The sequence below is a fragment of the Schistocerca piceifrons genome, chromosome 6 (genome assembly GCF_021461385.2).
Source record: "Schistocerca piceifrons isolate TAMUIC-IGC-003096 chromosome 6, iqSchPice1.1, whole genome shotgun sequence".
Lineage (NCBI taxonomy): Eukaryota > Metazoa > Arthropoda > Insecta > Orthoptera > Acrididae > Schistocerca > Schistocerca piceifrons.
In genome coordinates, this window is record NC_060143.1 from 240345571 (window position 1) to 240362694 (window position 17124).

At 38.0% G+C, this 17124-nt stretch overlaps 1 protein-coding gene across 1 annotated transcript in view; it reads right to left on the reverse strand.

The window, feature by feature from the left end:
• LOC124803250 overlaps positions 1 to 15892 on the reverse strand; it is a 665131-nt gene extending 649239 nt beyond the window's left edge. The window contains exon 1 of the mRNA XM_047264433.1: positions 15503 to 15892. Coding sequence (XP_047120389.1) covers positions 15503 to 15563 — 61 coding nt within the window. The 5' untranslated portion in view covers positions 15564 to 15892. The remainder of the gene's footprint in view (positions 1 to 15502) is intronic.
• Between the last annotated feature and the right edge of the window lie 1232 nt (positions 15893 to 17124).

Consider the following 17124-nt stretch of genomic DNA (forward strand, 5'->3'; position numbering starts at 1 on the left):
TTCCCACAGCAGATTTTCTAACTGTTGTTTTTGCTCCCCAGATAAATTTTGTGTTTCTGAAATTTTCAAGTTTACTAAATTCCCAAATTCAACGTCATCATTATCAAATCTATGAATTTCAATATTCACCAATCTATTTTCTTTTAGTAAATTGATGCTGTCAAAATTTCCATTACTCTAATCACCAAGTGTGTTCACAAAATTTGTCTGAATGTATTCCCTTTCACTAGTTTCTATCAAACGTTTTCTTCCAACCCAATCAAATGCTGTATTTACTTTTACTATCCAATTCATACCCAAAAGAAAATCTTCATTAAATTCCTGAATTACAAATCATCCATGTGCGAACAACTTGCCTTCAATTAAAAATGTCACTAAAGCCTGGCTTTTTACCAATTTACTGGTCTTCCCAGTAGCACCTTTTATCTGTACCCCAACAACTGCCATTTCAACATAATCTTTCCCCACTTTCAATTTCTTGCTTAACCTTTCAGATATTCCTGAGATCTCACTTCCTGTATCAATTAAACATTTACCAATCCATGACCCAATTTGTACTTTTATATAAGGACTGCAAAATTGGTCGCTTTTCTCAGAACCTGTATCCTCATGTAATAAATCACTTTCAATTTCCCCAAACCTATACTTATCAGAATCATATGGTATACCATTATATGTATTAGTTGTCACAGTTATACAATTGGCACAAGATACAAAATTGTCATTAGTACTCTCTATTATCTCAAATAGCCAAGAATTTTCATCCAAATCACATTGTATACTACTGAAGTACTTATCCTTCAGCTTTTCAAAAATAAAATATCTCATCTTTTTCCACCACTCAGGACATATAGTTTCACATACATTAATAAGCATCTTTCTAAAGTTTTTGTCAAAAGAAATAGTTTCACTGTTCAGCCATAGATCCATAAGAAATGTGTGTGTGTGTCATTAGTATCTGTAAATGTTTCACTTAGGCTAGAAGTTATACATGTGTCATCATTATTTGTGTAGTCAGATTCTTTACCAACAACATCAAAATTAACACTTTTACATACACCCTGCTTGCGAGCCTTATTCATTCTGCTAACATCCCTGGGAATTTCTGTAATATTCTCACTATTTAATCCATTTTCAACCATGTGTATACCCAACTCCCTATTGAAACTAATGAAACACCTTTCCTCAACATCATCATCAATACCATTACCATCATTATCAACTTTATCATCAACATCATTATCATTATACATATTCAGGTCATACACATTCAAATTATACCCCAAAATATTATTTCCCCTTTCTAAAGTTACCAGATCCCATTCACCAATATTTTCATTCTCACAGCATGCATTCTCTCTTTCATTCACACATGTCTCCGAACTACTACAAATTACATCATCTGACAGAGTGTTGTTCTTTTCTACCCAAGTGTAAAACTCTGCCAAATTAAATGAATCACAATTACTTTTATCTACTGTATGTTCTTGTGTACTGAAAATTTTATCTTTATGAATATCATCATTATTTTCCTCTTGAAATTTCTTCAATAAGTAACAACTAATAACCTCATGGGATAGTTTACGTTTGGAACTGTCACATTTGGGTTTATGATAGTCACATCCATTGGTCCTTTCATCATGCTCACCATCAGCCTCAACCTTGCGGGCCTTCAAGGGGGCGTCTACTCGTTTTTTATTTCCTGAATTACAACTGGTTCCTGTTTGAACTACTGATTGTGGTTCTGCCAATGTCTCTGATGAACATTTCTGTTCCCATTCCTATGCCAAACATTACCTGGTTGTTGGTAGTTTCTATTGTACTGATCTCTTGCAAAATTTCTGTGATTTTTATCCCTAAAGTGTGCTCTATTTTGTTGAATATTTCCGCGAAAATGTTGTTCTTGTTTTGGATGAAAATTATGGTCCTTTTTTTGAAAATTGTTATATCCCCCTTAATTTTGACTGACACCATGATAATTGTTTTGTTCCCTTTTTTGAAAGTTATCATTTCCCCAATTTTGACCACTACCTTTCTGAGTAAACCCACTGTGTGTTCTTGTTGTTACCCTATCCAAATTTTCAATATAATTGAGAAACTGCTCAACATTACTATCAGGACAATGAACTAAACTCAACTGCATTGCTGATGGCAATCTTCTCTTTAAGGTATCAATTTTCAGCAAGTCATCCAAAGGTTTTGTTAAATGAATAAGTTTTTGAAGTTCACTTTTGCAAAATTGTTTCATGCTCCCATCTGATTCTCTACAGTTTCTCCTTTTCAAAAATTCACTTTTGATTCTAGTTTGTTTAAGATCATCCCAAAAATTGTCCAGAAATTTTGATTCAAATTCTGAAAAGGTCATCCCCACAGTTACAATCTGGTTTGCCCAAGTCAAAGCTTCCACTTCCAAGAATTTTTTCACAAATTTAATTTTCATATCATCTGGTGAGTGAGGTAAAAAACAATCCTTACAATTCTGTATAAAATCAACAGGGTGTAAGGCTCCATCTACCGAAAAGTGCTTCACTGGAATATTAGATACAAGATTGCATGTGTTGACATTGTGATTTTTGCTTTGAAATTCAATGTCAAAACTTTCAATTTTTTCGCTAAGTTCTTTGACAGATTTTTAGTTTTCTAAATCATTATATTCTACTTTTTTTCTAGAGTAACCAAACGATTATCAGTTTTTTGTTCTACATTTTTTACTAAAACTTTTGTGTTCTTATCCAAATTTTTAATTTCCCCTTTTATCTCATTAAAATCAATTAAATTTCTTTCCCTATCTGCCAGTAACTCATTTTTTACAGTATTAATTTCATCGCTCAATTTAGCATCAATTTCATTTACTTTTGCTTCCACAGATTCAATTTTTTCCTCAACATTGTTAACTCTGTTCGAAAGATCACCCACTTGGGCATTGACTGCTTGGAATTGCAACAAAATGTTATCAATTTTTTCATCCCAGTAAGTCTTATTGTCGTCAACTGATTGTTTAATTTCTTTCGTGAAATTTACAAGAAAAATTTTTAAATCAAATTGATCGGTTCCTTCTGTTTCATTTGACCTGTCCTGATTTCTGAAGTCTATTAAATTACTATTTTCTACTTTAGGCACAATACTCTCGAAAATCTCATAAGTCATTGTGAAGAAAAAAAATTATACACAACAATACAAAACAAGATAATAATATTGTTTTAACCAAATACGAGGGTTTCGTGACTTATCTGGAACACTCTTCTACTGTTGCAAATCCACGTTTTCCATCCATGTGATTGTTGACCAAAATTGTCGAAATTACTTCTTCTGTCGAAAATTATATTTTTTTGCCGAAACATTTTTTCTCCAAAACTTTTACTTCCCAATGAACACAAATACTGTAACACACATTCTGAAAAAACTGGTATTAACACACAAAGATTTTCTTCTTCGTAGCACTGTTGAAGATCGCGTGAACACAACATCCCGGCTGAGCCCCCAGTCGAAATATGCTCACTATTTTTATTTACTTAAATTTGGCATATTTCGTGACAGTACCTTTTCCGTGAAATGTTTACAAGATGATATTTGTCTTGGCTTCAGTCGTCTAGTGGAAGTATGATTCCACTATGCAGTTTCGTCGGCTGCAGAAATGACCTGGTTTAATGCGTTTGCCTCATTTTTGGTGCTTCAAATACCATTTCCTCGAATGTGGTTTTTTCTTAAAGTTTATATCTGTTCACTAGCAAATTATTTATAACGGCGACCTGCACATTGTTCTACCATCAACACACACCAAGGGTTCACTGCCGGCTGACTACAGTCAAAGACGACTCCAGTGTCAAAGACATTTTACACAACACACAAGCTTCCACTAGTAATCAGTCTCTTTGATGTTCTTCGTCACATCTACTAATAGTAATCAATATGCTCTCACTCTCAATAATATAAGTAAATTAGCATAAAATAAGGCAAATTACAACTTAAAAAATTCTGACAAAAGTATAAGAAAACATTACAATTTGGTATCGACAAATCCGGTAGAAAATAACACATCTCCCAGATCCATTACATCCCGTGGCAGATCTTCATTCTACAGTACATGTATAAGATTACCTCAGACGTCAATTCCGCCATAGTGCCGATATTCAGGATATCAATCCCGGTTACCATAGTTGTGGTTTAGATTTCTACGAGGGAGGATAAACTAGATTTATGCCACCCTTCCCACCAGAATCAGTGCATGCATCATGACGAGAGGGTGTGCGACGTCACACTGTCAAGTCACCTCACGCTGCCAAGTATTTTATTAATTCGACTCGATATTGTAATCACTGAAACAATGTCACTCACTCTCTCAGGCTGTAACGCTTCGTCTCTTTTTCTCCTCTCCTTCTGGATGCTACACTTTTCTTGTCAGGCTGTGTACTTCTACAATCGCAGCAATTCCTAGGTTTTTTTCTCTCTGTCAACGATAACTGTTTGTTACCAAACGTGAGCAAACGGGCTGGTGGACGAAGTACTCGTAGAACGTGAGGGCGTAGCTATGATGGAATCTTATTTCACATAATGGGACAAACATATTACTGAACCAGTTAAAATTGTGTAAAATCGTTTGGCTAAGTGCATTGATTTAAAATATAACCACAATTTAATCTGCCAAAAATTCTAAACTCTTATGATACCTTCTTATAATTGGCAAATTTTGCGGTGTAGCGAAAGAGTATACTTAGTCGTACATAGTTGATAACATTCTCTGCCTAATGTCTCTTCGATGACTAAAACGGAAGCGCCAATTCGTGCTTTTAACTCACTGACGTTTGCACTCTTCCATACCGGACTTCAAACCGAGGAATGCGAACAGTTTCTTTCCATTTTATTTTTTATTTTTTTTTATTTACGTGTCACGTTCTGTAGGACCAAATTGAGGAGCAAATCTCAAAGGTTATGCAATGCGTCACCACTTCAAATTACAACATAAAAGTAATAACAGATAAAAATAAATGGTTTATGAACCCGAAGAAAGTCAAACCGTAAATTTAAGTAAACGCAATGAACAATACAACAAGAATCAGCTTACTTTTTCAAGGAACTCCTCGACAGAATAGAAGGATTGAGCCATTAGGAAACTCTTCAGTATCGATGTGAAAGCTCGTGGATTACTGATCAGATTTTTGAATTCTAGTGGTAGCTTATTGAAAATGGATGCAGCAGTGTACTGCACACCTTTCTGCACAAGTGTTAAGGAAGTCTGATCCAAATGCAGGTGTGATTTCTGCCGAGTATTAACTTAGTGAAAGCTGCTTATTCTTGGAAATAAGCTAATATTGTTACCAAGAAATGACACTAAGGAATATATATAGTGAGAGGCCAATGTCAAACTACCCAGACTCGTAAACAGGGGTCGACAAGAGGTTCGTGAACTTACACCATGAACTTACACCACTTATTGCCCAAACCGCCCGTTACTGAGCCAAAAATATCCTTTTATAATGGGAAGAGTTACCCCAAAATATAATACCATACGACATAAACGAATGAAAATAAGCAAAGTCGACTAATTTTCGTGTTGAAGGGTCACTCACTTCAGATACCGATCAATAGTAAAAATGGCAGCATTAAGTCTTCGAACATGATCCTGAACGATGGCTTTTCACGACAGTTTACTATCTATCTGAACACCTAGAAATTTGAACGTTTCAGTTTCACTAATCATAGGCCCATTTTGTGAAATTTAAATGTTAGGTTTTACTTAATTATGTGTTAGAAACTGTATAAACTGAGTCTTACTACGATTTGACATTAGTTTATTTCCCTCAAGCCAAGAGCTTAGGTCATGCGCTGCACTATTCGAAACCAAGGCAATGTTGCACATGACATCCTTTACTACCAAGCTAGTGTCATCAGCAAACAGAAATATTTTAGAGTTACCTGTAATATTACAGGGCATATCATTTATAGAAATAAGAAACAGGAGTGGCCCCAACACTGATCCCAGGGCACCCCCCACTTGACTGTACCCCACTCAGACCCCACATCACAGTCATTCTCAACATTGTGAATAATAAAATTATAAACAGCCGACCAGTTGCAATGGATAAAGAATTCTTTAGCTAGGTTTCAACAAATTTAAATTTGTCTTCTTCAGAAGGTGGCAATTTTACATTAGTATTGCCACCTTCTGAAGAAGACAAATTTAAATTTGTTGAAACCTAGGTAAAGAATTCTTTATCCATTGCAACTGGTCGGCTGTTTATAATTTTATTATGTGGAACCGTTGCTGTTGTGCAGCTATGTTTAAAATATTGTGAATAATGATATTTTGCTGTCTGTTGCTAAAGTAAGAGGTGAACCAATTGTGAGCTACTACCCGTATTATGTAATGGTCCAACTTGTGAATCAATATTTTGTGATTAACACGCTCAAACGCCTTAAGTAAGTCAAATAATATGACTAGGGTTCGAAACCTTTTGTTTACCCCATCCAGGACCTCACAGAGAAAAGAGAATATAGCATTTACAGCTGTTAAGCGACTTCTAAAGCCGAACTGTACATTTGACAGGAAATCGTGTGATATAAAATTATCAATTGTCCTTACGTACACAGCCTTTTGAATAACTTTAGCAAACACTGATGGCATAGAAATACGTCTAAAACTGTCTACATTATCCCTTTCCCCTTTTTATAAAGCGGCTTCACTAATGAGTACTGTAATCGTTCAGGAAAAATTACAAATATGGCTAAATACAGGGCTACCATGTGTAGCAGAGTACTTTAATATTTGCTAGGCATTCCATCATAACCATGAGAGTCCTTAGTCTTCAGTGATTTTATAATTGACTGAATCTTCCCCTTGTCTGTACCACAGAGGAGTATTTCAGACATCATCTCGGGAAGGCATTTGCCAAGCTAGATGTATGATTCCCTGTAGAAGCTAGATTTTTATTTAATTCACCAGCAATGCTCAGGAAATGATTGCTAAATGCTGAACATGTATCTGATTTATCAGTAACAGAAATATTTTTACTACGAACTGACTTTATATCGTCGATCTTGTGTTGCTAATCACACACTTCCTTCAGAAGTCCTCTGTATATTTAGACATATTCTCGCAAGGTTTACCTACTCGTACATCTTAGGAACCTCATTTCTGCTATTTTATGTGCGCTTGCGTATTTTTCTTCTTTGCTGAGTACTCAATTTTCACTACCATACTTCCAAAGCATGTAATGCCTGTTTCCAATATAGCTTTCTTCGTAACGTTATTCTTTCCACATACCTGCTAGAACTAAGTTTGTAATCCATATCTTTCTATTCATGTTCCAAATAAGGTATACAAGAGAGCAATGTTACCCTCTGGGCATTCTGCAGCATAACACTGTCAAAATTTCGTTCGTCGCAGTGTCCAACATAAAAATAGCCAAATTACGAAATTTCGTCTTACACATTATAAGAAAATCATTTTAACAGTCGGAGACAACACGGATGTCTTCGACTAAGTTTTGTAAGAGTGTGAACTCCTTTCTCTCTAACAAAATAAGTATCTACTATAACATCTTATCGATTACCATCTTTGATCTAACTTTGATGACAATATATTTTTGTTTAGTCAGATAATATTTTTAAACTCTTCATTCAGCTATTATCTGAGGTTATTTAGGGGCAAGAAAATGTCATCAAATGAAATGTGTATTATGTGACGTTTGACGCAGACTATTACCTTTTCTTAGCATAATTGCTTTCGGAAATAGCTGAATCGAAGCAAATGTGAAAAAAAAAACAGGAGGCTGTTGACCGTCCTGTTTAACTTTGTTCCGCAACCGCATGTAATTTCATCCTCGATGGCAGAATTTGGTATCTGAATCAGTATCACTGTTGATTATATCCACAAACTGTCAAATACAAGCATACGTCATCTACGTTTTGGACATCGCACCAGTCAGTGAGATAAAAGATACCAGCAGCTTCTGCCATAAATATTTAACCCGTAGTAATTTTTGAAACAATCGTTTTTAAATAGTTACGTCACGGCTCATTGAACTAAGCTCGAGAAGGTCGTGTACTGCAAAAGACTGTATTTTAGCACATGTCAACCGTTAAACATCTTCTGATACGTAGACACACATTATGTATTGGATTACAAAATAGCATGAAATGGTACGCAGTCCGAAGAGATACTTTGTAGTGAAGCAACTCTGGCACAGTGTGAAACAGAAAATGATACTGCGACAGAAGCGGCGCTCTTCATTCCACTAAGTAAACTGCGTGATATGAGCTTCATAAAACACTTTTCTGTGAGAATATCCCAACCAGAAGTTCGTAAACATCAACTGTTATCGGAGTCATTTTGCCTGTATGACAGGCTACTTACTACAGTCACTGTTGCTACGAATATAGCACTCCATATATTCCGCAAGGCACTATACGGGGCACAACGAAAGGTCTACGCTTTCCCTTACAATGGTCTCGATTCCTCGTTGCCTCATTGTCCCCGCTGCGAGCATTAGGTGATGAATTTACAGGACTACGAAATACGGATATAGACAATGTGTATATGGATGTCTCTGCCGGTCTACGCAGTGTGTACAGATAGCCGAAGTCGTTGAGGAGACCGTTCGTGATAAGCGGCAAATTCGGCCTCGAGTCCTGACCGGCAAAAATCTTCATATGTTCCGATTGGGTACTAGACCTATACTTAATACAGCTCAGACGAAGAAAGTTGCAGTGAGAGAATTAATTTCGAAATTATTTCGTACAGCTGTGGATCGTAAACATTCTCTTGAACTCGCAGATGCAACGAGGAAAAAACGACTGCCTCTATATTTCCGTTGGGGCCGCAATTTCTCTTATCTTTCTTGCTTTTGTACGGCGTGTTGGTAACGACTGTACGATCTCTCTGCAGTCCGTCGCAGTAGTCGTCACTCTGAACATTCTCAACATTCATAAACATCTCTTTGATTAGGTTCACAGTCAAGTCAAATTTTTTAAAAGACATCACAGTTGCCATTGATTGTATAAATTACTTATTTTTACTATTGTATGTTCGGCCTAAGGCCGTATATCAAGTGGTGTACTGCAAAAGACTGTATTTTAGCGTATATCAATCTTTAAACATCTTTTGACATGTAGACATGTCATCGGCGTGTCTTTAAACATTTTAAAAGAATAGTGGTTTGTCGAAATTAACGTTATGGATGACAAAAGGCTCAGATAGGATGACAAAGTGTGTACAAGTCAGAAGATTTTTAAAGTTTGACAGTTGTTAGAGCTCAGTATTTTACAATGTACCACTTGATAAACGCCTCAAGGCCTATGTTGCAATAGTGGAAATAAATGATGAAAATGAAAGTAAATACTTCTTACAGTCAGCGGCGACTGCGATCTCTTGTAAAAAGTTTCTCAATACTGTTTCGCGAAAAGAACTCCAGGGACTCCTATTTGAGTCTTGTGTATTTCAGTCGCGAGTTGATCGAACTCACCTCTAAAATATCTACTACCACAACTCTACATTGCTTTCACGCCTTCCTTTAATCGGAGCTGGTGAGGATCCAAACACCCAAGCAGTACTCTTGAATGAGTCGTAGAAGGGTTCTGTAAACAGTCTTCTTTATAGATCCACGAAATGTATTCGCAGTTGCGAATATGGACCACCATCAGCTGTGTAATGGAATCACAATGAAAATGCACGCCTGGCGTGAACCTGGGGCGACCATCCATTACGCGTATTTCCGCAGAGGGGAGACATGTCAATTGAAAGTCGCTTGGCTGGTGTCGGCAGATAAATCGGTACTGGAGTGCCTGCGTTGTTCAGAAGTACGATGCAACATTCCTTCGGCTATGCCACTCTCCTTCCGTACAACCGACATTACGTGTTCGTTCCATTTCATGTCGCACGCTAGAAACGTGGCACTAGGGCCAAACCCAACGTCTACATAGACTTAAAGGGATTAACAGAAAGGAATCAATTACGTATCAGTCTGCCAGATCACGTCAAACGTCATGTAGATAATATGGTGAAGTTTAAAACGGAATTAAAGAACATTTTGTTGGGCTCTTCCTTTCAGGCTACTGGAAGGTAGCTGTTAGGTTATTTTATAATTAGAATTAATACAGTAATACAAAAGCATTTATTAATGTTACATTTCGTTGAGCTGCACGCAATGTGCGTTAAATGTTCATCTTTGACTTTTTTCCGCACCCCACAAACCGCTCTCTGTAAGATCGATGGTATATGACTAATGCAGTGTCATAAAGTGGTTACGGGTTTGGCTTTTAGTGATCTTCACATATTTGCGGCTTGGTTACAGACGCGTCAACTACATCGCCTCAACATTAATAACCTACACGGCGAAGAAAATGACATGATACTGCAAACAACCTTATTGTGTTGAAGACAAGCCCCAACGGCCGAAATCTGTATTCATCTGTCTCATATCACAACCGAGATTTTAATAAGAAATCTGCTATATATTCCGGTTATTGCTGTATATCTCGATATTAATTATTTATGACTTTATCATGCATAGCGGCTGCGGTGGAAATTACAGAAAAACTTGCCAATTGTGAGACATTTTAGTAAATGTGGTACTGTCTACTCTTTCGTAGAAAGGGAACTGTATCGAGATGTTTATGAAAGTGTTCAAGGTAAGGTGAGTCAAGTAAGTACCTGAGACCAATATCGTAGCATTCAGAATTACATTTTACCATCACCCAAAATACACGTCCTCTTGATTCAACACTAAATGCTTTCCCCTGGTTTTTAGTGCAGAGTAGCCCCGTAACAAGATAAATGTCAGTTACTATCGCCATATAGCTACGTGTACAAAATATCATATAACAGCCTAGTAAAACACGGTACTGCGCATGTGGATATTTTGATATTTAATAATATAGATGTTTTGATGTGGTATTTCGAACATTTTCCATAATTAGGATACTTCCAAACATATATCAGGTCTTTGCTAAACTGATAGCGATACACAAGATGTGTAAGCATATTCGTGTACGAGACGGAATATCATATTGACAGTGTGATGACGAACGAAAAATCGTCGATTGCTGTCAGAAAATGGAATTCTGTAACTTCCTTGAATGCAAAGTCCCAAAATTAAAAAAAAATAATTATGTTAATAGAATGTTTCAGAACGGAGGGGCCTATTTACAGAGGACGACAAAACACGAGCCGTTTCGCCGAACTAAATCGCCTCTGAAAGGAAGTGATTCCTTACCATAACTGCGAGAAGAAGAATCAAATGCATCAACAGATAGACACAAGCAACAAATTACATTTCTAAAAAATAGCTCTAAGCACTATGGGACATCTGAGATCATCAGTCCCCTAGACTTAAAACTACTTAAACCTAACTAACCTAAGAACATCACACACATCCATGACCGAGGCAGGATTCGAACCTGTGACCGTAACAGCAGCGCGGTTCCGGAATGAAGCGCCTAGAACAGCTCGGCTACAGCGGCTTGCCAATTAAATTTCTAGTTCAATTTCCCGGAGAAATTTAGGCCATTACAGATGAAGCACTGCTCGTATTGGGAACGATGAACTTTAAAGCAGTACAGCTTCACACGACGCATGGGTGGAGAGGCGAAGGAGAGATTAAGAAGTTGCGTAACAGATGTGGGACTTCTTAGCTGTCGTGTCTGTGGTAGATAAGGCGTTGCGTTCACTTGTCCTTCATATCTCTCACAATGAACTAATTCAGAAAAAAATAACTGTAACATTTAGAAATATGGGTAAACAGCTTTCAACATAATAAAAGGCTGCACGGTTTGAAGAGAACAGTAGAAAAAAAATCTTTTTGACTCTCACTCGTAGATATATGAGGTAGTTGCGTGAGAGGCGAAGATTGAGGAGTCTAATGAACAGGAAGGAAATGAAACAGCACTACATGGTGAGTTACCAGGAGCAGAATACACGGAGCATATGTCATTCTGCACTTCTAATAGTGGAAGATCTTGAATACGAGGCAGTCTTCGAGAACAATCTGACATAAAATTGTAGCCTATGTCATATATACTCAATTGTATATCTAGAATTTCGGTGAAGGTACCAAGGAGAAATTTCTAAAATCAGTTTAGGAGCTGGGGGAAGAAATAACAACTTTGGAAGTTTGCTGCACTACCATCACAGACCCGAATGAGTTGGTAGGTCCGTTGAACGAAATGGACAATGTCTTGAAAGAAAGGTTACAACACGAATATTAAAAATGGCAAAACACTTACGGCTACCGAGGGCAAATCTGTGGTGTCGCAGAATATAATCTAATCTCATAAAGGGACAATCAGAACGATATACCGTGTCACTTCGCGAATATCATTCAGACCCTTGTTCTGGGTCTTGGAATTCTAACGTAGCCATCCCTGCACCGATACTCCCTCGCGTAATTTGTGGTTAATAATGTGGGGTCACTTGAAAGGAACTTCACACTTCACTCAGTGAACACTAGAGGAAAAGCAGTCCCCGTCTGGACAACACTTCCGTAACCTATGGACAGGTAGGTGAGTGTTATTCTAAACATTACACTAGACTTCCAGCACAACTGCAAAATTTTAATCATGATCTCTCGTCTTTTAAAACTGAAGTTGCCGCCCTCCCATTGTTACGCTTTGAAGTTTCTCGTGGCAAATTAGTGGCTTGCAGTGTAACTCATTTTTGTTGTATTTGCTGTTGTATTTTTATTTCTTTTCGTAATTTTTATATTCTTAATTTATGATTTTTAAATTTTTCGTGTCAGGTTTCAAAATTAGCATTTTCTGATATGACTGAGAGAAATCTTGCCAAATTATACATCCATAACTCTCACTGTATTTAGAGAATTCTGGCTTCGTGAACAGAAATACTTCAGATTTAAATTTAAATTTGATTTGACCCTAAATCAGGCATCTAGTTACATAGGAAAACACAAACTACATGTAAGACTACATACGGTTTATCCCATTGAAGTTACAAAGTAACAGTATTTCAGACAATAGAACTCAGAATAATACACCTGCATACATTTCCATGAAATCGTCCTACGTAATGTTAACAGCAGTACTCCTTGGAGATATCTGTTATTTCGTGCAGGATTTTCAACATGTGCTCACAACCGATGATAGCTGATTACGTCTTTAATTTACGGAACGAAATAACATACATTTAAACAGTTGAGTTCTTATTGATACCAGCTGCCTAAACCATTGACTCAAAAACATTTTCATTTTAGTTACCACGTTTCCACAGTATTGTTCCGCAGGAATGAAGCCAGTGGTCCAATCCAGTTGCGGATGTCAAAAATAGATAAGCGATCTGCGTCAGTAACCTCTAAACTACGCTATCATCAATTCCAGCGGTTAGATAACATGTAAACAAAAGTAATAATAATTCTCCTTTAAAATTATAGCTCAAAAGTTTCTGAAGCAGATTTTGGTACCAAACACCGACCAGGAACTAACACAAGTAATTCCCAACATGATTTATAATTCGAACTGCAGTAATTAATTAGTTTTTCATAGACGTACGCTGCAGCTGTAATTGCTAGGACTGTCGTTTCCCGCTAATGCCATTCTCTGCTTGAGTGTCAGAAGTACAAAGGCAGAAGTGGTTAATTTCCTCAATCTTGTACAGTGTTCGTATTGATGTAAGATGATGCTGCCAATATCTCATGGTTACACTTTTATTCCGAATCTGACATACAAATGGGAAGGGATTTAGAATTTAACGTAGGATAGATCTCGAGGTCATTATATATAGAGTTAACGGTAGTTTATATAAAAGATTGGGATGGAAAACTACCGTATCCTTCTCAAATGAATCATCCCGTATTTCACCTTAGGAAAGCCGCAGAAAATCTGCATTTTACGTGAATACAGTGCTGTGCCACATAGGGGCACATGAAGCACACGTTTGTGAATCGACTCAAGTTTCCGAAAATGGAGCTTTGTATGAAGATGAAAGTCGAGATACAGTATCCTAACATACTGTCAATTTCAGGGTCATTAGAGCTCAGGCTCATACTCGAAAAGTAAGGAAAACTAATCCGCCGTGTCACTGTGTACGGAACAACAACCAAACCTGTGAAAACTGAAATCGTCATGATCAGACGAGGATTTGAACCACTAACGAGTATGAATCCAGTACCGTCACCATTCTGTAGCGAGGCCTGTCTGAGTGACGTGTATGTGATGTCACCGGTAACTGTACATATACCAGCATTACTCTGGATAAAAAGTGTGCATCACATCACATAAATTAAAATGTTTATGCATTTGACTTATTTCAGATATCCCAGTAGTTTGAAATATATTCCTCAACTTTTTTCAGAAACTTATACGAAATTCCACACTGAAAAATAAGAACTGCGGCACCAACAGGAAAATGTTGAGAACTTTTTAAACTTTTGCGCAGTCCGTAAAATACCACTGGTAGCTCGAAAGCTGGTATCTGTCCAGCACCTCACAGGTGTTTAGTTCCCAAGAACGAAATTTGTGGTGCTAACAACGATGGCAATCTTTATGATACTCGGGTAACCTCATGTAACAGGTGAGCACATCTAGTATAAGAGAAAAAAGAGTTTCATACAACACTTTTTCGCCAATTATAGAGCGTCCTTATAGCTGATGAACTCTAAATAGACATGAAAGAATAATTTTAAACAAAATGTTTGTAAAATATTGAAGTTCATGTGAACTCATATATCCAACTTCGAAAAGCCATCAACTATGCATATTAGGAAATTTCGTGAGTGCTTAGTTGACGAAATATGAATCTTCTTCAGATACAGCTGGGTATTCTTATCGTAAATACTCTGAAAATGAGATACATTTACTGAGTCCGTGTTAAAAACTATAATTAAGTATCACACATTATTTATGAGCAAATGAAACATTGAGTTAGGCTAGAAGCTGTAAATAAATAAATAAAACAAACATTTGCACGGGAAATTGCGCTAGCGCACTTAACGATATTCATTTTTAATATGTATTAATGGATAATTAGATAAAACTAAGTCACAAATAAAAAAAAGAATCTCTTCGTTTGAAATAGTGTTCTTTACCACTTAACGAAAACCAATGTAAGGATTGCCAATGCAGTAATGAAAAACATCGATTTTTATTGTGTAATTACGTTGCCACCGCTATGTTCCGTTGAAGATACGCAACATGGTAAGGGTGTTGTGTAATATATGCGAATGGGTTGCAAACGTTTAATTGTTCAATGGGTATAAAAGTGACACTATTACCGTGTTACACGTAGGTACCAGTTTAAACATTTTGATATTGGTTAAATTTCTACGTAATGGAGAAATAGGCGGTGCTATGTTTCCATAGGACGGTTTACGTTCAAATTTAGTGAGCCAGTCTCGAAAATTGGTCTAACGGAGAAGAGGGGTGACCTCTTTTGTTTGTAGTTTCAACATAAATAAAGACGATGTCAGAAACATTTTTTTCACAGTTTTTCAAGAAGCCAGACATAATAATGTATGCCAGTGTATAAGTTGGCTGATGTACTGGACGGAGAGCTTACCTTGACAGCTAAAGATTGTCGCAATTATCAGCGTAACAAATCGGAGACCACTGTATTCCATGTCTGTCAAAGCAACTGAACGGCTATCTCGTAGCGTAGGGAGTGCTTCTAATGTTAATCACATTTGAGAAAGTATTAGTTGTCTGACATTCCCCGACTCACGAAGAAGACACTTCCGCAAGCCCATACAAGTATTACAAGTAAACTGTATTTGTCCGCGTGTGTATTGCCCAGGCAGGGATAAAGTCTCGAGCGTACACCTGAGGAACAGTCCCACTGAGAGTTTGACCTGTTCGGGAACTCGGGTTACGACTCGTCGTACCGGCAGAGCGAGGGAGTTGCGTTGCGCGGGTGGGCTCCAATCGGCATGTCACGCGTTCGCGCCTAGCAGGTAGGCCGCTGCAGCGTCGCAGCTGCGAGCGTCTGTGCAGAGCGGGGCGCGAAGACACACTGGGGCAGGAGGCGTCGCAGCCACGCTTGGGTTCGCGCGCCTCCGGCTCCCGGCATGCACCACGGTGCGTCGCGCATGCGCCCCGCGGCTGACTGGCCGGTTTTAATAGCGAGGGGGTGACATCCGCTGCCGGCTGTCATAGCCCCGGAGGGAGCTTCTGATGCTGGCCTCTCGTTTCCAGAGGAGGAGCGAAAAACCACAGACAGTCTGAATGAGGAGGGGACGGCGAGTTTCGCAATACTAAACTCAGATTTAAAGTACGATCTGATTTAAAGTAGCTGACATCAGACGTTTAATGTCCAAAGCTGCGACACTGTCGGGAGGTAGCCGCTATAGATAATTATCGCTTTACAGTCACAATTTCCTACAAGTATCACGTAAAAAATCTGAAGTTCAGCAAGTCTATAGACATGTATGATGTCTTTAAACACGTCTACAATCAGTTGTATGAATATAATTAGGGGCTAAGTAACTTTATTAATGTATTAAATTTTGTCATTCGCGAAAGAACTTCTAACTTTATTGTCTTCAATTACCAAACTACACCCAAAGTTGCATGTCACACTGCTTTCGCAAAGCATATGTTTCGAGAAACTTCCGTTTTTAATGAAAATTAACTCGTAAAGTACACTACTGGTCATTAAAATCGCTACACCAAGAAGATATGCAGATGATAAACGGGTATTCATTGGACAAATTTATTATACTAGAACTGACATGTGATTACATTTTCAGGCGATTTGGGTGCATACGCCCGGGCATTGAGCCAAACAGAGCTTGGATGGCGTGTACAGGTACAGCTGACAATGTAGCTTCAACACAATACTACAGTTCATCAACAGTAGTGACTGGCATTTTGTGACGAGCCAGTTGCTCGGCCACCATTGGTCAGACGTTTTCAAGTTGTGGGAGATCTGGAGAATGTGCTGGCCAGGGCAGCAGTCGAACATTTTCTGTATCCGAAAGGCCCGCACAGGACCTGCAACATGTTGTCGTGCATTATCCTGCTGAAATGTAGGGTTTCGCAGGGATCGAATGAAGGGTAGAGCCACCTTTCAAAGTGCCGTCAATGCGAACAAGAGGTGATCGAGACGTGTAACCAATGGCACCCCATACCATCACGCCGGGTGATAAGCCAGTATGGCGATGACAAATACACGCTTCCAATGTG